At 38.0% G+C, this 22,281-nt stretch overlaps 1 protein-coding gene and 1 pseudogene across 2 annotated transcripts in view; one reads left to right on the top strand and one right to left on the bottom strand.

Moving 5' to 3' along the window:
* LOC131189726 (organic cation/carnitine transporter 2-like) overlaps window positions 1-22,230 on the bottom strand; it is a 33,235-nt gene extending 11,005 nt beyond the window's left edge. Inside the window, exons 1-4 of one of the 2 annotated variants that reach the window (XR_009153112.1) lie at window positions 21,645-22,230; window positions 5,745-5,848; window positions 4,764-4,918; window positions 3,309-3,480 (exon numbers count right to left, since the gene is read on the bottom strand). Coding sequence is in view for 1 of the 2 variants with exons in the window: in XM_058166053.1 (XP_058022036.1) it covers window positions 3,309-3,480; window positions 4,764-4,918; window positions 5,745-5,848; window positions 21,645-22,037 (824 nt within the window). In the remaining variant the exon portion in view is untranslated. The remainder of the gene's footprint in view (window positions 1-3,308; window positions 3,481-4,763; window positions 4,919-5,744; window positions 5,849-21,644) is intronic. The other variant, XM_058166053.1, reaches the window with a different exon arrangement.
* LOC131193587 (transcription elongation factor 1 homolog) lies at window positions 14,956-15,229 on the top strand (annotated as a pseudogene).
* Window positions 22,231-22,281: the final 51 nt, after the last annotated feature.

Genomic DNA, 22,281 nt, shown 5'->3' with positions numbered 1-22,281 from the left:
ACTCAGAAGAATGATTTGATTGAAGATCCTGCTGAATAAACATTATTACAATGTATCTTCCTACATCAGACTACTGCCAAATAATAAACAAACCAAGATATAAAATCATAGAACAACAAGAGATCTCAAAAGGTCATCCAAATCTGTATTCACAGATTAATTAATAACAACCTACAATGCATTTACAGCATAGCTTAGTTTTTTTTAGAAAGTTTGGAAAAAATGAGTTCTCTAAGGAAAGGTCAATATAATAGAAACTGTGATCAGGCCTATCGCTGTCGGGATGCTCCACAAATACCTTGGCTCTGATTGATGGAATTAGCTGCATCCAAGCATTTCAGATGGAGTGGCTCAATATATTTAAACTTGTTCTAGAAATAAAATAACTATGGACTAACAGATATCTCAAAATTTGGGACATAGGATTCTAAAGTACTTTAGCTTGGTGTATCTTCTCCAATTTTTAAGAGTACAGTGGCACCATCTTGTGGTGTAATATGTTATATGCTTTTAATAAATTATCCACACAGTTGTTCAATGGCAGAATTGTTATTTAGTAGCTTTTTTCTATTTTTTTTTAAAGTTTTTTTGGAATTAACTCTAAACTCAGAAGAATGATTTGATTGAAGATCCTGCTGAATAAACATTATTACAATGTATCTTCCTACATCAGACTACTGCCAAATAATAAACAAACCAAGATATAAAATCATAGAACAACAAGAGATCTCAAAAGGTCATCCAAATCTGTATTCACAGATTAATTAATAACAACCTACAATGCATTTACAGCATAGCTTAGTTTTTTTTAGAAAGTTTGGAAAAAATGAGTTCTCTAAGGAAAGGTCAATATAATAGAAACTGTGATCAGGCCTATCGCTGTCGGGATGCTCCACAAATACCTTGGCTCTGATTGATGGAATTAGCTGCATCCAAGCATTTCAGATGGAGTGGCTCAATATATTTAAACTTGTTCTAGAAATAAAATAACTATGGACTAACAGATATCTCAAAATTTGGGACATAGGATTCTAAAGTACTTTAGCTTGGTGTATCTTCTCCAATTTTTAAGAGTACAGTGGCACCATCTTGTGGTGTAATATGTTATATGCTTTTAATAAATTATCCACACAGTTGTTCAATGGCAGAATTGTTATTTAGTAGCTTTTTTCTATTTTTTTTTAAAGTTTTTTTGGAATTAACTCTAAACTCAGAAGAATGATTTGATTGAAGATCCTGCTGAATAAACATTATTACAATGTATCTTCCTACATCAGACTACTGCCAAATAATAAACAAACCAAGATATAAAATCATAGAACAACAAGAGATCTCAAAAGGTCATCCAAATCTGTATTCACAGATTAATTAATAACAACCTACAATGCATTTACAGCATAGCTTAGTTTTTTTTAGAAAGTTTGGAAAAATGGATCCATTTGGTTAATTTCCAATTCATTATAGCAATAGCAATAGCACTTACTTATGTACCCACTTCATAGTGTTTTTACAGCCCTCTCTAAGCGGTTTACAGAATCAGCATATTGCCGTCAACAATCTGGGTCCTCATTTTACCGAACTGGGATGGAAGGCTGAGTTAACCTTGAGCCAGTGAGAATTGAACAGTTATATATAGGTAGTCCTCAACATACAACTACAACTGGACCTTGAATTTTGGCTGTTAAGTTGTTATGGTTATTAATTGAGAGGCCCACATGACAGCTTTGCTCAATGACCACAATCCTCGCTTTTTCAGCTGTGGTCATTAAGTAATCGCATGGGTCATTGAGTGGATGGAGTGAAAGAACTGTCAATTGAAAGAGGGTAGGCATGAAGTAGCCATGAGCAGAAGGGAACGTCTGTGGTGGGCTGGAGAAATGAAGCTCAGATCCTTTATTTTATTTATTATTTATTTTATTTATTTTATTTATTTACATTTATATCCCGCCCTTCTCCGAAGACTCAGGGCGGCTTACAGTGTGTAAGGCAATACACACTGTTTCTCCAGCCCACCACAGGTCTTCCCTTTCATGTGCTAGCCTTTCTACTCTTCAGAGACATCGCATTCACTAGCTTTCTAGCCAGAAACTTTGTAAGAGATGGCACTCTTATTATGATTATCCTGAAAGTTAGAACAATCCTCTTTTTATCCTTCAGAAATATTGTGTTTGCTAGCTGTCTGTCTGCACCTCATATTTTAGAGTTTGACACACCTGTCAGCAGCTGCACAAAAGGCAAAAATAAGTGGATCTGAGTCTGGTTGGGCAGGAGAGGGACTGCCCCACCAGGTGTGGTGGAGTGAGGCCTCCTGTGTCACAGTAGCTTTATGAGTGCTGGTGAGATGGGTGGGTGTCTGAGATAGGAGGGAAGAGACATGTGATGGGGGGTTGCAGCGTCCCCACAGTTGTGTTTGAATTTCAAAATAGATCCTATGATTTTTTTATGTCACCAACCAAGTACACTGTAGAAATATATTTATATAAAAGTTATTATTAGTTACAAAAATTAAATTCAGAACACTGTTTTATTACTAGATGGGTAGTAAAAATGAACTGTATATCAGAAAATACAGTATTTCAGTAGGACTTTTATACTTTTAAAATATGCAGTGAGGACTGAATATCCTAGAGCAGGGCTGTCAAACTCCTGGCCTATGAACCAGATGCGTCACGCGCTGGCCACGCCCACGCCTGGTTTACTGAAGGGGGGAAAAGTCCCAATACATCACATGATGCCACCATGACAACGTGAGTTTGACACCCCTGTCCTAAGGCATGACTATTACTTATTATCGTAAAAAATGCTACTAAGTCCTTTCTAATAAGTTGAGCATGAACCAAATCTGGATGAATAACAAACTGTGCTAGACCAAATTTGAGAGAAATGCATGTTTCCCAAGTCATTCTCTCTTGTGGGTCTTTTTCTTCGTCTGAAACTTTAGGGGAATGGGTCAGAAATTTAATGCACTAATGCTCTTCACTGTATAATTGCATTCACTTGCATTGCATTCAAATCCTAAATCTTTCTTAACAATGTACGGTAGTTCTAAGAGAACTGTTAACTTATTTTTGTTTCCTTAGGAATCCAATCCAATTTAGCCATTTTTGTTTGGAACAGATTGCTTATTAGCAAATAAGTAGCAAAATAATCACTTAGTACTACTATTTCATTAATAAATCAAAAACCAATTATCAAGATTAGCTGGTACCCATTGTACCTTAATTATGTCAATTATCACAATTAACATAAAAGGTGTTGTCATTTAATTTGGGAAGGGCAATGGGGACTTCAAAATAGTAAACACTCACCACCACAATGGAAAATATAACAGCCCAGGAATAGTAAGAGCCATTAACAGCAATCGCCAGTCTCGAATGAAGTATGCACCCAGTGGCAGCATCATGTAGCCAAATGCATAAAATATGCAGACACCTAATGTGCCATATATAATGCGGATGGATTTGCCAAGAATTTCTGCACCTGTTCAAACAAGGAAGAATGAATTAACACGTTTACTGTAATATACAAACCAATTATTTTATGTACTAAATATGGGAAAAACTGATGAAAATACATTGAACTGTTGCTTCTTCTGTGAGTTTATATGCAAGTAGCCTTCAACTTACAACCACAATTGAGCCCAATGTGTTGTTAAGTGAGAAATTTGTTAAGTGAGTTTCGGCCCATTTTACCTTTTCTTGCCACATTTGTATAAGTGAATCATTGCAGTTCTTAAATTAGTAACATGGTTGTTAAGTGAATCTGGTTTTCCCATTGACTTTGTCAGGAGGTCGCAAAAGGGGATCACGTGAGTCTGGGACATTGCAATTGTCTTAAATGTGAGTCAGTTGTCAAGCATCCAAATGTAAATCATGTGACCATGGGGATGCTGCAAGGGTTGTAAGTGTGAAAAAAGTCATGTCACTTTTTTCAGTAGTTGTAACTTTGAACGGTCATTAAATGAACTGTTGTAAATCGAGGACTACCTGTATCTCAACCATTCTTACTTGAAGGAATGCAGAATCAGATCTGAACTGGTACTTTGGAGCCAGCCTGAACACTCTTGCTCTACCTGTCAGCCACTCTTTCAAGGCACAACCTCTTGGTAGTTTGTATTATAGGTATACAGAAAACTATGTATTTTGTGTTCAGAAGATAGTATGCAGTGATAGTAGGTTGTGAGCATATATTACCTACAAACACATTCACAGGAAAGAGATGGAGGAGAGGAGATTGAATCACAAAGATAAAAAACATTTTCCAATAGGAGAAGAATTCCTCCTCTTCTGCGAGACCGTTGAGCAAGCTGTTAAAAAAATATTAATATTTAAGTAAGGGGAAATAATCTACCATAGCTGAAAAACAACCGGAGAGGGTTGAGAAGCTCACCAATTGGCAAGTGTATTACAATCATCAAGGCCATTAGTGAGGAATAAAATTGTTCCTTCCGGCTGATGTACACTGGATGTTGTTAATGCCCTTGCAGGAAGGATAGTGCATGGTCAAAACATCAGAAGAGTTTAAGGGTATCTCATATCAGATGCTCATTCCAGTTGTATACAACAAACATACACGTTCAATGCAAGTTTAAAATAAGAAGGTTGGCTACCAGTTCTACTTTTATCAGATACGTTTTTAAATTATGTTCTGCTTAGCAATGTTGGAAATACTGTTGTGGAGAAGACAGAAACTAAAGATGCCCCTCACTGAGCCAGTGAGTCAGGCTATTGAGAATTTCTGTTTGCATAAAGACAATCACATACCAAGAACAAACGCTGCCACATAATTAGATATTTGGCCCATTCCAACAATAAGAAAGAGAACAGAAAACATCTCCCAGCTTGTTGAGAAGACCTGGATAAAGCTAAAGGCAGTCTGGATCCCCATTGTTACAAACAGCACATTCTTCCGACCAAATCTGTAATGAGACAAAAATAATAATAAAAACAAATCAGATGGCTATTAAACAAGAGTTTATGAAAATAATGAACTAGCCGAGACCAGCTAATTAGCATTAGAAAGATATGCCAATTCTCAAACATATGAACATGAAGACCGCAGTGGAATCTTTTTATGAAATTTCAACAAACCTTTAAAGGAAGAAAGATGATGATAAAGATTCTTTGTACAAGTTTAAATTTAATACATACACAAAAAACATGAGAAAACAACAGATGGTTGGATTTTAGACCCTTGGAGCAACTAAAGGGGTAGGAAAAGGAAAAATGACATTCCTAGTGGCAGCCTCTTCACCCTGGAAACAGGTTACACTCTGAGGTAAGGCTATTCTCCCTGCTTGATTGTTTGGAAAACAGAAGAAATACCAACATCTATGGAGATTCTCAATCATCCAGGTCATGATTGTTTCAAAAGCGCTTTTTCCGAAAGGCAATTGAGCAGCTTCTTTGATGACAAGCAAAACGTTCTCAAACAAAAAACAAAAAAATGGAAAAAGCACCTTTGGGACAAAAAATACCAACCTTTTCTTCAAGTCTTTTGTGGACTTTTTTTTAAAAAAGTACCACATTTTAAAGATTTTTAAAACAATATTTTAATATTTTATTTGCATACAAAATATTGCGAACTGCTGATGTAAATGGCATACCAATAATTATAAATGAATAAATGTTATCTAATTAGAGATAAATATATAGTGCTGGACAAAAATGACATCCTAAAATGTGATCCTGAATGAGTTGTGCATGAAAATAATAAATAAAGAGCTTATCATACATATTCTATACCTGTCTGATAGCTGCCCAGATATAAAGGATCCCAACAGCACACCCACGAACAATAAGGAGACAGTTAATGGTGCTTTCCAGTCATTGTCACAAACAAGTTTCCACTGGGGGAAAAAAAAAGAGGGTTAGCATTTTAACTTGTTTTAAAATATCTATTTTTAACTTCTTATAACATTATTTTCCTAATAACCATTCCATAATCTATTACTTGATAAAAAATGTTTACAATTATTTATTATTCTCATTGTCATATGAAAACTATTCTCTTAAATTCTTATCTGTTAAGGCTAACTTACACTATGCATTCACAAAGTAGGGAGACCAATTATACAAATAGTTAAACAAATATTCATCATAATTTTTTGGGGGGATAAATTAGTCATATATTGGTTATTCACACAAGGCCTTGGCTTTTAACCTCTGGTTGTTTTAAAACTGTTTAGTAGGTATACTGACTAAAATATTACAGTAAAACAGCATTGATTGGCCCCGTAAAAACTGCAACAACTACTACAGTGTGAAGTTTTTCCATTCTCTTTACAGGCAGCTATTTGTCTACAGAACTCCATTTTACCCTTTCCCCCCCCCATTTCTCCCCACTTCAGTCAACCAACGCTCTGTAAAAAATGAGCAAATTCAAACCTAGGCTATATAGTTCATTCTCCCAGGATTGATTGGTTTATTTGAGTTTTTATTTTTGTTTTGGAGAGCCTCTGGTACAACTAGAACTAGCTATTTTGACTACATAAGTGCCAACATTTGGAGAAGCAAGACTGCTAATTTGTGTAGATGTCACACACATAAATTATATAGCATGCTGGTCACTATGAATAAGTAGGAATTTTCCACTTTGAAAATAAATACTGAATGTTAATGCTAGGTTTCCTCATTGTTTTCCTAACAACATAAGGAGTTAATTGCTAGGCACAGCACACAAGCAGTGTTAATGATAGCAGAAATCAGTGCTATATTTTATCCCACACTTTCAAGCGGTTTCTAGTGGTCATTTTAAGCCAAGTTTTTAAATGCCCAGAAGAGCAAAAGCCTTTTATTATGTCTAGTTAAAACCCGTAGTTTTGCACAAGAACATAAAATGAACCAGACGGCTAATTTTTGTGAACTGTCTATATTAAAATCACCTTTGAATGATATTTATTGGCAGACACAGATCAGATCACAGATAAACAAAGGGTCAAGAAGAAAAAATAAAACAAAACATGAAATGGCCGTGGGTGGCTCAGGCTGTAAGAAACACAGCTGCTTGCAATTACTGCAGGCTCGAGTCCCACCAGGCCCAAGGTTGACTCAGCCTTCCATCCTTTATAAGGTAGGTAAAATGAGGACCCAGATTGTTGGGGGGGCAATAAGTTGACTTGTATATAAATATACAAATAGGATGAGACTATTGCCTTACACAATGTAAGCCGCCCTGAGTCTTCGGAGAAGGGCGGGATATAAATGTAAATAAAAAAAAAATGCTGTAACCTGAGGCCAACTTTTTGGAATATTATATGACATATATAACTTATTTAATTTTGGCTTTGCACATGGTGTGAATATAGCCAATTAATTCACAGACCATGTTAATGGCTTTAAATGTTCTAGAAAGCCAACCAATTGTAATTTATTCAATAAAATAAAATTAAACAAACTGAGACTTGGCTTGGTACAACATGTGAATTCAATCTACAGTATATCCCTAGTGATTATAAACTGCCGTAGAAAAACCAGCTTAATGTCACAAATTATTATCTATTGCCACATGAATAAAAAGTAAATACTGAATATTCCAGAATGAAAAAAGCAAAATGTGTTAAATTCTACATTGTTACTTGATTCAGTTCCCGAATTTCAAAGAATAGGGGGAAATAATAAATATTTCTCTGACAAGATTTTACAAATATCTTTCAGAACAGCAGAACTCCATCACTTTTTTCATCCTGGGAACAGAAACTAGCTGACAGGGAACAATATTAATTACCACTAAAGTTATGTTTGCACAGGGAGTATCCACCACTACCATGCAAATGCAGAATTATACTATGACAGAGAAATGTTGCTTGGACTGAACACACTACTGTATAGTGTATCAGCTCAGGCAAGAATTATTTTCATTCTCTAATGCTTTCCAAGATAGGTTACTGAAGTTCACTGACCTAGGCTGTCCACCTATTATAGTACTATATTTAATATTACATTTTTAGACACAATACACAAGATATAGAAGATTGTAATAAAAGAAAACTTAGCCATAGTTCTCAAATCTTCATTTACTAACACCACTGGTGTTCTGAAGGGACCTGGCTCATTCCCTAGCATTTAGCAAGAGTGAGCCAAGCCCCTTTGGATAGTCCTTTTTTTCCTGTTCGTATCCAATTATTGTCATATTTGCTATCGTTTACTTTTTATTTATTTATTTGTTGTAATTGTTTAAAAATGTTTTTACTTGTGAACTGCCTAGATTTGATGCGAGTTGGATGGTACACAAATTTAATAAATAAACTAACAATTCAAAAGGGCTAAATTCAGAGATGACACACAGGAGTATGCAGAACAGTCAGTCAGCCCATCAATCAATTTTATTGGAGTCTCAGGGCCAATCAGAACACAAGATTCATCTTCTCAGTCAGGAATTCAATAATGACAGAGAAGGAGGAGGACACTGAACAGTTGAGGTCATATTTAACATAGTATGCAATGGCATGACACCAAAATGTGAGGTAGATTACTCAGCATGTGATATTCAGTTAGCCTAGCAAATACTTGGGGATTATATTTATAACCTCCAACCACATTCAAATGAAGTAAAATGTATCCAAGAATATTTGGTGACAGAAAAAGTGTGTTTAATTTTGCTTTTTTATAACCTTTTAAAAGTACCAATAAGGTGTTTTTTATTAAAATGTGATATTTGATCTCCCCCCCCGCCCCCGCTCCCGCTCCCGCTCCCAAACACTAGGGAAAAATATTCTCTATCACTTGGATTTTGGAAAAATATTTTCTGACTTCCTTGCTTTTAGCATTGTATATGATAATGGGCTGAAACATGTTCATCTGTGGTCAGTTAATAATACAATCTACTAGAGCATTGCTTCTGCAATGAAAAATTGCTTTTAAAATAAAATTCACCTTTTGGAACGGAAGATGAAACAAATTTGTTTGACTAAAAATGTGAGGTAAGGAAAATCTGTTGCATCTTGCTTATTTATAAAATAATTTCTTTATTAAATTTATCAATTTTTTATCAAACTTATATACCGCCCAAACAAATATATGTACCACTTAATCTTTACATCAGAAATGTGACCCTTCATCTAATATTCAAGTCCCATCAGCCTTAACTAGAATGCTAATTGGGAAGATAGAAGATACCAAAACTCCTAAGTAGTCCAGACAAAGAAAGGAAACTTGAAAATGGTTAAGATTAACAGTTTTTCTCTTCTCATCCCCAAAACAGCTGTTGAAAAGCAGCTGCTGAGGTTTTCAATTTTTCTCTCTTTCTTACCATTTTATGTAGAGCTGTGGGATTTTGGTTGTAAAGCTTTTAAATAGTAATTTTCATCTGTTTTCAGGAATTCTGAACTGCAGAATGATTGTATATTGCTTTCAAACACTTTTGGAACAAACTGAGTAATGAAAACAGTGGTCAACTGGAGATGCCTGCTAAGATTTTAGTATTCAACATTGTTTTTCTTGTTTATGAAACAGCTTCAAAGAATCTCATAATATTCTCAAGTGAATAACAGATATAAATGTGTTGGCCTGCTCTAGGCTGTCATGTTCATGTGGAAAATGCAGACTGTACACATGCTGATCCATGACTGAATAAAGAAATGTGCGTGTGTGTGTGCGTGTGTGAAGATTGTACTAACAACAACACAAACCAATGATTTTACTGTTAATAATAAATAATAATAATAATAATTTAATTTGTATACCGCCCTTCTCCCGGAGGACTCAGGGTGGTGAACAGGCAGATAAAATAAAAACGATACATTTCAATAAAAACAATATTTAAAAAACTTATTCCAATAGCCTAAATTTAAAATACAATACAAAATATAAAATAAACCCCAATAAAATCCATATTTAAAACCCTATTAAGCCAGTCCTGCTCGAAAGAATAGATATGTTTTAAGCTCGCGGCGAAAAGTCCGGAGGTCTGGAAGTTGTCGAAGTCCTGGGGGAAGCTCATTCCAGAGGGTAGGTGCCCCCACAGAGAAGGCTCTCCCCCTGGGGGTCGCCAGCCTGCACTGTCTGGCTGACGGCACCCTGAGGAGGCCCTCTCTATGAGAGCGTACCGGTCGGTGGGAGGCATGTGGTAACAGAAGGCGGTCCCGAAGATATCCCGGTCCTATGCCATGGAGCGCTTTAAAGGTGGTAACCAACACCTTGAAGTGCACTCGGAAAACCACAGGTAGCCAGTGCAGCCTGCGCAGGATCGGTGTTATATGGGAGCCACGAGTGGCTCCCTCTATCACCCGCGCGGCTGCATTCTGAACTAACTGAAGTCTCCGGGTGCACCTCAAGGGGAGCCCCATGTAGAGAGCGTTACAGTAGTCCAGGCGAGAAGTGACGAGGGCATGAGTGACCGTGCATAAGGCATCCCGGTCTAGAAAGGGGCGCAACTGGCGGACCAGGCGGACCTGGTAAAAAGCTCTCCTGGAGACGGTCGCCAAATGATTTTCAAAAGACAACCGTCCATCCTGGAGAACCCCCAAATTGCGCACCCTCTCCATTGGGGCCAATGATTCGCCCCCAACAGTCAGCCGCGGTTGCAGCTGACTGTACCGGGATGCCGGCATCCACAGCCACTCAGTCTTGGAGGGGTTGAGCCTGAGCCTGTTTCTCCCCATCCAGACCCGTACGGCCTCCACACACCGAGACAACACTTCAACAGCTACATTGGGGTGGTCAGGGGTGGAAATGTACAGCTGGGTGTCATCCGCGTACAGTTGATAACTCACCCCATGTTAAATACGATTGAACTTAAATGGCCACTCTTACAAGCATGGTCATAGGAAATCTAAAATATGGACACGCTATCTATCTTATTGGGTCAGTCATAATTCTAACTAGAGAATGGCAAACTTTCCATGGGGGTAATGAACAACATTTGTTTACTGTTATTAGTAAAATAGTGGGATGCATCACATGGAAAGTTGTAAGAATCACAATGTACATCAATACTTTAACCTGCAGAGGCACTTATGATTAATGATCTTGCAGACCTGGCATAAAAGAGTACACTCCTGAGTTGAGCACTGTCTCAGGACTGCAGATTTCTTACAAAGATAAATCACTACAAACAGCAAAGAAAAAATCCAAATCTGTTCAAATGGATACCAGAAACAATTGCAACTGCTTTTCAATAAATATAGTTAATTTTTAAAACTATATTTTCTATCTACCCACTGTCTGGAATTTTCTGAGTTGATTAAAAAAAAAATCAGAAAAGGTAAAAAACAAAAAACAAAAATCCGGTTGAATAAGCAAGACAGGTCAAAGAAATGAAATAAATATAAAAGTCTTAATCCTGGTACAGGTAGTCCTCAATATATAACAGTTCATTTAGTGACCGTTCAAAGTTATTTTTATTGATTTATTGTAGCTTTCATCTTACTTTTAAGTAATATAAAACCTGTCTGAATATCGCTGCTTTAGTATGAATCTAGAAAATGCACTGCAATATGGGAAAATGACCAATATATTTTAATAATCCAGCTAGAGTCAGAGACTCCACAGGGTAAGGGCTAGTAAGATGGACTAGAAAAATCACAGGTTAATTGGAATCAACAGAAACATTTGGGACAGAAAGGTGAAAATCAAAAGGCCGGAATCGGAATAATAATTTTTTTTTTGTTTACATTTATACCCCGCCCTTCTCCGAAGACTCAGGGCGGCTTACAATGTATAAGGCAATAGTCTCATTCTATTTGTATATTTTTTTACAAAGTCAACTTATTGCCCCCCCAACAATCTGGGTCCTCATTTTACCTACCTTATAAAGGGTGGAAGGCTGAGTCAACCTTGGGCCGGGCTCGAACCTGCAGTAATTGCAGGCTCTGTGTTTTTTAATAACAGGCTTCTCTATTGCCTGAGCTATCCCGGCCCCAATCAAAGGCAGTTTACAAGGACAAAACATGATTACTGTTCTCACACAACAAACAGTTCAAAGTGAGAAGTTTGCTTCTAAGTTCAATTCACAAGATGAGGTACCTTTTTTTTTACAAACCTTAACCAGTTGTCTGCCTTAAGAATTACAGCTCCCTGGAGCAAAAGGTAACACACTTGCTGATAGCTGCCTTTTTTTAAGTCCTTGCTTGGCATCTCACAGGAATTGGAATTTAGAATTTCAATTTACAAGGCATGTGTGTAATCTCCAAGCAATAATGTTATTTAAAAAATATGTATCTTTGTGTTTGTTAATATTTATAAAGACTATCAATAATGCCAATAATCTGCGAAAGTCATTTTGAAAATGTGTAGAATATTGCTTTAAGGCTTCTGGATTAATATTGATTGATTAACAGAAAAAATGAGGTAATAAAATCCAGGTGGAATCATCAGGATTCTTAACTAAATATATAGCATTTATTTTCTTGAATAAGCCGTAGGTTTTGCAATACTAGAAAAAATAGAAGCTAAAAAAATATAGGCTATATGAAGGTAACTAACACAAGGTATATTATTAGTTGTTCATTAATGGAAAGTATGAAGTAGGTCTCTGCTAGGAAAATATTAACAGCTTCATTCCACTGAGAAGTTTACATATTATTCTATGAGTGAATCTAGCCCATGAATTACTTAGAAAGTCTCTTAATCCCCAAACCATGCTTACATGGATTTCTTTGAAAGATGGTAATTCCATAGATTGAAGGCTTTTTCAACCTTGAGATTGTGTTTACGTTACATTTCTAAATCCTAAATCTAAATCCTAAACAGACTTCAGATCACTTCAGAAGAATGCCAGATAATGAAGGAAATGTATAATAATGAAGGGGAGGATTGGATTGCCTACAAGTGCTCCATACAGTGGTTCTGTGGGAGAAGACAAGAAGACAGTTGTGGATTTTAGAGTGCTGGGAGCTGAGCCACTGGGTTCACATATTTCTGTTCTTAATCACTTCTGGAAATAGCTTGTTTACTGTGTATATGTGTATATAATAATAATGAATAGAATAGAATAGAATAGAATAGAATAGAATAGAATTAGAATTAGAATTAGAATAGAACAGAACAGAACAGAACAGTATAAAGAACTTTTGGAAAGACAAGTCTTATCATGTGGGGTGAATCTCCTTCAATCCTTGATGAAAGAAAGTTTTATGCAAGGACTTTTAAAAAATATTTTGGAATAAACAGCAAAAGTGGATTAGAATGTTGATCTGAAAAGTTATAAATTACTTTATATAAATTAAGGAATCAGATGGATTTGAAATAAGATTTTGAAATTAATTAGGAGAATATTTTCTGGGAAAAGATTGTGGATTAAACAATTAAACAGAAAGGCGATAAAATGGGACTTTGATACTTGGACATTACAGGGAAGGAACTAGATTTAAAATGAAACCAACTAAGATCTTCATAATTAAAAGGGAAATGTGAACAATAAATCAGAAGAATGGTTTGGATAACTTTCTTATCTTTGTTTTACAAAAGAGATGGGATAAACATATAAAGAAATTCCAGACAAAAGGCAAAGAGAAACTGAAAAGCAATCACCTTTGGGACATTATATTTGTTGTTTCTGCCAACTCTTAATGTATTTTTCTTGATCAGGACTGAATTATGAGAATTTTTCAGAGCTTTACAAATTTGTTTTTAGATAAGAGGTAAGATAAGAATATCTGCTGATTTCCTTTGGAAATAAGGTTTAGGAGAGTTCTCTGACCAGGCAAAGATGGGTTGTAGGGAATGGGTTGTAGGGAATCTAAGTGGAAGTCTAAACACAAGATGACTGGAAGATGACTGGAACCCCTTAGATCCAATTTACATATCCTTTCTCTAAATCCTGTGACTTTAAGATGGAAAGAGCTTGGAAAACTGGGGTGATATCTTATATACTGTATGTCAAGAAGAATTTCAGATTCCTATCACTCATCCTTCAGAACCAATGGATATTTACCGTGATTGGATAGATGCTTGTGAGGCAGTAATCAATAACAGCAACTGTAGTGGAGATTATTAGAAGTTAAACAATGTTTCTTATTCATGGATGGGACTATTCATTTCATAATACATTGGAGATACAGCTGAAATGACTAGGATATTGGTGACCTTACACTTAAATGCAAAATTAATATTAGAAATGTAACTTGTTTTAATTTGGTACCTAAGAAACTCTTACTGAATATGTAATGAGAAGGATTGCAACTGCTTTTCTCATAAAAATCACATTTATTTCTATAACGTTCAGTACTTTTGAAACATAAGTTTTAAAAGAGATACAGGTGGGGTTTGTTACAGAACTGCAGTTGAAAAGTTTTAGTCTTTAGAAATTGAAGGCTGAGGAATATGAGCAGGTTTGGAACACTGAACTGATTTGTAGATTCATCCAAGTTATGTTTTGGTTAATGATTACTGAATAAACCACAATTGGCTAGCTTCACAGAAAACGCTAAACCATAAACCAGTTTACAATTCAAAATTCTAGGTTTATATAAGAAAGCAAGGCATAATGTGATGTGGTCAGGATAACTGTATATATTGTGAAGTCAGGTATTGTGGTTTAGTCAAAGCACTATGGTTAAGTGAACAGTGGCTCAGAAGAGTGCGTGAGCCTGATACTCTGTCACATAACTCATCCCCCAAAAGGAGGCATTTCCAAATAAGTGTTAGAAAATAAAGCATGGGGATTTAAGAGACGGAATGCAATTTACACCAAATTTAAGCACTTTCCCCCTAGATGTCATGGAAGGCTCATTCTCAAGGAGAGATCAGCCTCTAATAAAATGACAAAGGAAGCTAAAACATGCAGCTCAGCTGGAAACAAATTGGCAAGAATGAATCAACAGATTAAGAGTTAAACAAACGTAAAACTAGAATTGAAAAAGTGTGTGAAAGGTTATATGTACAACTTACACAACTTCTTCAGGAACATAACAGCTTACATTTCAAAAGCGGTTAGAGTCAATAAAACTTTGCCAATGAAACACCAATTATAACAGGTTTTAGAGTTCTCTGACCAGGCAAAGATGGGTTGTAGGGAATGGGTTGTAGGGAATCTAAGTGGAAGTCTAAACACAAGATGACTGGAAGATGACTGGAACCCCTTAGATCCAATTTACATATCCTTTCTCTAAATCCTGTGACGTTAAGATGGAAAGAGCTTGGAAAACTGGGGTGATATCTTATATACTGTATGTCAAGAAGAATTTAAGATTCCTATCACTCATCCTTCAGAACCAATGGATATTTACCGTGATTGGATAGATGCTTGTGAGGCAGTAATCAATAACAGCAACTGTAGTGGAGATTATTAGAAGTTAAACAATGTTTCTTATTCATGGATGGGACTATTCATTTCATAATACATTGGAGATACAGCTGAAATGACTAGGATATTGGTGACCTTACACTTAAATGCAAAATTAATATTAGAAATGTAACTTGTTTTAATTTGGTACCTAAGAAACTCTTACTGAATATGTAATGAGAAGGGATTGCAACTGCTTTTCTCATAAAAATCACATTTATTTCTATAACGTTCAGTACTTTTGAAACATAAGTTTTAAAAGAGATACAGGTGGGGTTTGTTACAGAACTGCAGTTGAAAAGTTTTAGTCTTTAGAAATTGAAGGCTGAGGAATATGAGCAGGTTTGGAACACTGAACTGATTTGTAGATTCATCCAAGTTATGTTTTGGTTAATGATTACTGAATAAACCACAATTGGCTAGCTTCACAGAAAACGCTAAACCATAAACCAGTTTACAATTCAAAATTCTAGGTTTATATAAGAAAGCAAGGCATAATGTGATGTGGTCAGGATAACTGTATATATTGTGAAGTCAGGTATTGTGGTTTAGTCAAAGCACTATGGTTAAGTGAACAGTGGCTCAGAAGAGTGCGTGAGCCTGATACTCTGTCACATAACTCATCCCCCAAAAGGAGGCATTTCCAAATAAGTGTTAGAAAATAAAGCATGGGGATTTAAGAGACGGAATGCAATTTACACCAAATTTAAGCACTTTCCCCCTAGATGTCATGGAAGGCTCATTCTCAAGGAGAGATCAGCCTCTAATAAAATGACAAAGGAAGCTAAAACATGCAGCTCAGCTGGAAACAAATTGGCAAGAATGAATCAACAGATTAAGAGTTAAACAAACGTAAAACTAGAATTGAAAAAGTGTGTGAAAGGTTATATGTACAACTTACACAACTTCTTCAGGAACATAACAGCTTACATTTCAAAAGCGGTTAGAGTCAATAAAACTTTGCCAATGAAACACCAATTATAACAGGTTTTTAGAGAGTCAGACAAGGGGCAAATAAGCTTCTGCCAAACTTGTGACTGGTGAGGACATTCTTTATCTCTGAACATATCATTTTTCACTCTTTTAATCTAAACCATTGATGATTAATTAGTAGTGTTCATTATTGTTTTATTATATTTTACCATTGCTTCTCTTTTTGTATGAAGTCAGGACCACACAGAGATTTTAAAAAATTGAACAAAATAGTTTTATTAATTAAAAGCAAAAATATTGTTTGGCAGGAAGAAGCATGGTGCCATCCATCCATCCACCCATCCATCCACACACACATATGCTTAATTATCAAATCTCACCTACTAACCATTGAAATTGTGAGTCATTCATATCTCATATATATATTACTAAAACTTTTTTATCCATTTGATTGTTTGCAAACCTTCAATTTAGTGAAATGGTGTGCCATAGGGAAGCAATTTTTAATCAATGTGTCCAAAGTTTGGGATCCATGACTCCTATTGGATTGAAATTTGGCAAAGTTGTCCCTGCTACAGTGCTGTAGTCATGTGATCTTCATTTATAACACTCCCCATCAGCTTCCTACAAGGAAAGTCAAAGAGGAAGCTGGCAGTAAGTCAGAAGTTCCTCTGTTCCTATTGCTTTTTTGCCTGCCCATGGTTATTCTACTTCTCTGTTTAAGTAAGGAAGTGTCCCTGAAATAATGACCCAGCTGGTCATGGGTTGTCTCGTATTCAATAAAGCTGAGTGACCCAGCATCTGATCTATAAAAATAAATAGGGTGACACATCTTCTACGTCTAATGGAACACCTAACAAAACTGTGGAACATTTTGGAACTAATTCAGAAAAAATAGTGTACAAACATAGCACTTGTTTGTAATTCTTGAAAGAGCTGAATTCTTTCTCTTTGCAGCTGCCACATGATTCTGGCAAAAGATGCAGCTCTTTAAAGAGTAGCAAACAGGCATTACATTCAGCTCCCATGCACAGCAAAGCTTCTGACTGCCCTAATACATAATATTTAGTAGATTTTTATGCCATCCGTCTCACTTTATAACTAACTTAAGGCAGTGAACATACCTAAAACTCTATCCTATTCTCCCCATAAGAACTCTGTGAAGTGGGTTGGGCTGAGAGTGGCTGCACCAAAACCACACACCTGTCTTTCATGCTTTAGGCCCTTGATGGCGAACCTATGGCACGTGTGCCACAGATGGCACGTGGAACCATATCTGTGGGCACGTGTTGCCCTAGCTCAGCTCCAGCATGCATGTGTGCTCCAGCCAGTTGATTTTTGGGCCTTCTGGGCCCACCAGAAGTTGGGAAACGGGCCATTTCTGGCCTCTAGGGGGCCTCTGGGGGGTGGGGAAGGCCATTTTCGCCCTCCCCAGGCTCCAAGAAAGCCTCTGGAGCCTGGGGAGGGCAGAAAACAGGCCTCCCCAGGAACACCGTGCCATCGCATACCAAAAGCTGGGGTCATGCGTGGGGTCGTGTGCGCATGCGCAGGGGGTGGGGGGCATTGAATTACGGGTGTTGGCATGCGCACACGTGACCCCCCCGTGCTCCCCCCGCATTTGGCACACAATGGCAAAAAGGTTAACCATCACTGCATGCCAGACTAATCTTATCGCATTCTTTGACAAAATGACAAAATTAGTAGACCAGAGGAATGCTGTCGATATAATTTACTTGGACTTCAGTAAAGCATTTGGTAAAGTAGACCATAACCTACTACTAGATAAAGTAGAAAAATGTGGGTTAGACAGCACCACCACCAGATGGATTCGTAACTGGCTGACCAACCGCACTCAACGTGTAGTCCTCAACGGAACTACATCCACATGGAGGGAAGTATGCAGTGGAGTATCCCAAGGCTCTGTTTTAGGCCCAGTACTCTTCAACATCTTCATCAATGACTTGGACGAGGGGATAGATGGGGAACTCATCAAATTTGCAGATGACACCAAGCTGGCAGGAATAGCCAACACTCCAGAAGATAGGCTCAAGTTACAGAAAGATCTTGACAGACTTGAACATTGGGCTATGTAACAAATTGAAATTCAACAGTGAAAAAAGGAGGGTTCTACATTTAGGCAAAAAAAGCAAAATGCACCAGTACCGTATATGTGGTACCTTGCTCAATAGTAGTACCTGTGAGAGGGATCTTGGAGTCCTAGTGGATAACCATTTAGATATGAGCCAGCAGTGTGCAGCAGCTGTTAAAAAAGCCAACACAGTTCTGGGCTGCATAAACAGAGGGATAGAATCAAGATCACGTGAAGTGTTAGTACCACTTTATAATGCCTTGGTAAGGCCACACTTGGAATATTGCATCCAGTTTTGGTCGCCACGATGTAAAAAAGATGTTGAGACTCTAGAAAGAGTGCAGAGAAGAGCAACAAAGATGATTAGGGGACTGGAGGATAAAACATATGAAGAACGGTTGCAGGAACTGGGTATGTCTAGTTTAACAAAAAGAAGGACTAGGGGAGACATGATAGCTGTGTTCCAATATCTCAGGGGCTGCCACAAAGAAGAGGGAGTCTGGCTGTTCTCCAAAGCACCTGAGGATAGAACAAGAAGCAATGGGTGGAAACTGATCAAAGAAAGAAGCAACTTAGAACTAAGGAGAAATTTCCTGACAGTTAGAACAATTAATAAGTGGAACGACTTGCCTTCAGAAGTTGTGAATGCTCCAACACTGGAAATTTTTAAGAAAATGTTGGATAACCATCTGACTGAGATGGTGTAGGGTTTCCTGCCTGGGCAGGGGGTTGGACTAGAAGGCCTCCAAGGTCCCTTCCAACTCTGATGTTATGTTATGCTTTAGGCAATATTAGAATTCCTATAGTCTTCTAGTTTCTAGGTCAGCATCTTAATCACTATACCAAACTGGCTGGCTGGCTGCAATTTAGGAGCTCATATAAACTAAAAGTTGAGCTTACTATTTGATAACCATAAATGGGATTACAGTCTAAAAGGATTGTTTTGATAAAGGAAGGTGCAATATTTAAGTCTCAGATTTAAACCTACATTCAGGGATGAGTTATGGCAATTCTATGACATATTCAATCTGTGCAACTTCCTGGAGAAATTTATGCATCAAGGCTTGTTTGAACATTATTGAACATTATGAAATTCTAAACAGAAAAGAAGGCTTCAAAAATGTGGGCCAGATGTTGAATGTAACAGTTAAATACTGGGGGAGGGGCTTTAGTTTTTGAATTGGAATTTATCAAAAATATGTTTACAAAAAGCTGATTTCAGAATTTGGGGCTACCATTGAGAAGATATTCTAGGCTCTGGTCCCTCTTACTTCTGATGTAAAGGAATCATGAGCATCTCCATAAGTACTGCATAGACAGGACAGGCTGATTCTGCTTGGAGGAGATGATTGTGATGTTTTTTATTTATTTGAATTTATTAGCTGCCCAACTCCAATGGACTGGGCAGTATACAAAACTGGAAAATCCATAAAAACAGGTACAACATCAAACCAATGAACAGCTAGGGCTAAAATAATCTTATAAACAAATCAAACAAAACAGGTTATTCTGAATTGTGAGGCAAATTCTACAACCTAACTTCCATAGCTAGATTCCAACAGGAATGTGAGTCCTTCTGGTCCACACATTTGCCTAAAGCAGATTATTTTACTACTCAATGAATAAAATTTATGATTGGAATAGGATGATCTTCCCCCATAACTCAATATATTTATCTGGATCTTAGGATCATATTTAAAGAAGTTTATCCACCTCTTATAGAATGATATGGATTAGGCATATGATATGCCTAATAAGTGGTCTTTTTCAATGCTGACATTCTTTTCAATTCTGGTCTGTTCAACAGCAACTTTTTAAAAAATGATTTAAACTTTTAAAAAATAAGATTTACTGCTTTTTAAGTCATTATTATTATTATTATTATTATTATTATTATTATTATTATTATTATTATTATTATTCTATTATTATTATTATTCTATTATTGGGGACACGGTGGCTCAGGGACTAGGACATTGAGCTTGTCGATCGAAAGGTCAGCAGCTCAGCAGTTCGAATCCCTAGTGCTGCCGTGTAACGGGGTGAGCTCCCGTTACTTGTCCCAGCTTCTGCCAACCTAGCAGTTTTGAAAGCACATAAAAATGCAAGTAGAAAAAATAGGGACCACCTTTGGTGGGAAGGTAACAGAGTTTCATGCGCCTCTGGCATTGAGTCATGCCAGCCACATGACCACGGAGACGTCTTCGGACAGTGCTGGCTCTTCAGCTTTGAAATGGAGATGAGCACCGCCCCCTAAAGTCGGCAACGACTAGCACATATGTGCGAGGGGAACCTTTACCTTTACCTTATTATTGCTGATCTTCTGTTCAGATATTATATTTTAGATCTTGGGTGACTAGATGCACTTTGAAGGCCACCTAGGGAACTTACTGGTACAGTACAGTATAAAAACACGATAAATGTATAAAACCAGAGAAAATCTATTCAGGAAGATGTATATACATACTCACATACCACACACGCACACAGAATTATATTTTCATTGTCACAGAATTACTATTTTTTAAACAAATATCTATGAGTAATTAGTTACTCTACTAATAATTGGAATGTTACTTAATGCACTCACTGAAATCTAGTATTTATCTAGTAGCCTTCATCTCCAAACACCCATCAAGGGAGAAAGGTATATGTTTGTGTAATCTTGACCTTCCCAGCTTCTATTCCATGCCTGAAATAGTATGAGATTTATACCTTATGTATAGAGGAGGAAAAATAACAGGCAACAACAACTGAGAGGCAATGGGTGCATTAATACTGTAGAATGGAAATAACCTAATTTGTTAAAAATGCTATTCGAGAAAAGTAATGATGAATTCCAAGGGAAAGTGGAATGTTCTGAATTCATGAATATTATTGGAAAATTTTAGATATTTGAGAATCCTTTACTGCATTCTAGAAGTTTGTGCAAGACAAGGGGGTGGGGGTGGGGGTGGGGAAAACTAAATTAAATCAGCCTACCTCAGCCTGAGGATAATAGGAAGTTGCACAAAACTACCATAGTCAGATTTGCAATGCTGTCAAGATCAGACGCAGAGGGTGCAAAAAAGCTGAATGGAGAAGGAGAAGTCATACCCATCTACGGTCCGATTTTTATTCCATTTCGTTTTTAAGAAGCTCGAGGAGGCGGTAACTTTTCCGACTCCCCAACCGCCCTAACACACCCACGTCTGCCCTGCGAAGCAGCCTCCAAGTCACCCTACAAATTTCAGGCTGCGCGGGGACTGAATCCAAGTTTCTCTCCTCCTAATCGAACATCTCCCAACATCGCCCGGTTGATCTTGATCTCTTGGGAGGCCGTCACGCTGCCGGCCCCCCTTCCTCTACCTCTCCCCCTCCCTGCCCCCCGCAGCCCCAAAGTCAGCACGCACCTGCCTACCTCGGTGACAATGGTGTTGTCGTAGTACTCTCGACTGAACTCCCAGCCGTCCAGGCACTCCTCCTGCCCCACCTGGCTGAGATTGACGTCGCGGCCGGGCTCCAGGTTGCCGGCCGAGAAGTTGAGCAGGGCCTCGAGACTGTAGCGGCTGCACTGGCTCCGCACCTGCCGCCCGCCGCGCTTCTCCAGGGGGATGCTGGCGTTGAACCACGCCGCGCTCAAGTTGGCGTTGGCGGGCACCCGGCACCAGTGTTCTGGGGTGGCGGCCAAGAAGACAGCCGACAGCCCCGTGTAGCCGTTAGGGATGATGCTGGCGCTGAGCAGGAAGAAGATGAGGCGCTGGAAGGGGCCCCATTCGCCCAGAAAGGCGGTGGCCTCGTCGTAGTTGAACATAACTGGCGACAGGCAGGCAGGGCGAATGCAGAACGGCTGCCAAGGAACGGCCGCGGCCCGAGACGCCGCTCTAGTTAGCAAATACAGCGGCTCCTGCTAGCCGGGCAAAAGAAAAGCCAGCCGGCCGCAAGCAGTAAATGGGAAGAAGCAGGGGCCGGTTCAGGAGGCTGGTAGTAGGTGTGGTTTGTACACAAAGGGCTGGAGCGCCGCGCTCGGGCCACCGCCGAAACCCGGGCCGCCTCTT

Source organism: Ahaetulla prasina, chromosome 2 (assembly GCF_028640845.1).
Source record: "Ahaetulla prasina isolate Xishuangbanna chromosome 2, ASM2864084v1, whole genome shotgun sequence".
Taxonomy (NCBI): Eukaryota; Metazoa; Chordata; class Lepidosauria; order Squamata; family Colubridae; genus Ahaetulla; species Ahaetulla prasina.
Note: the sequence above shows the minus strand (reverse complement) of the source record. Positions and strands in the feature narration are given on the sequence as shown.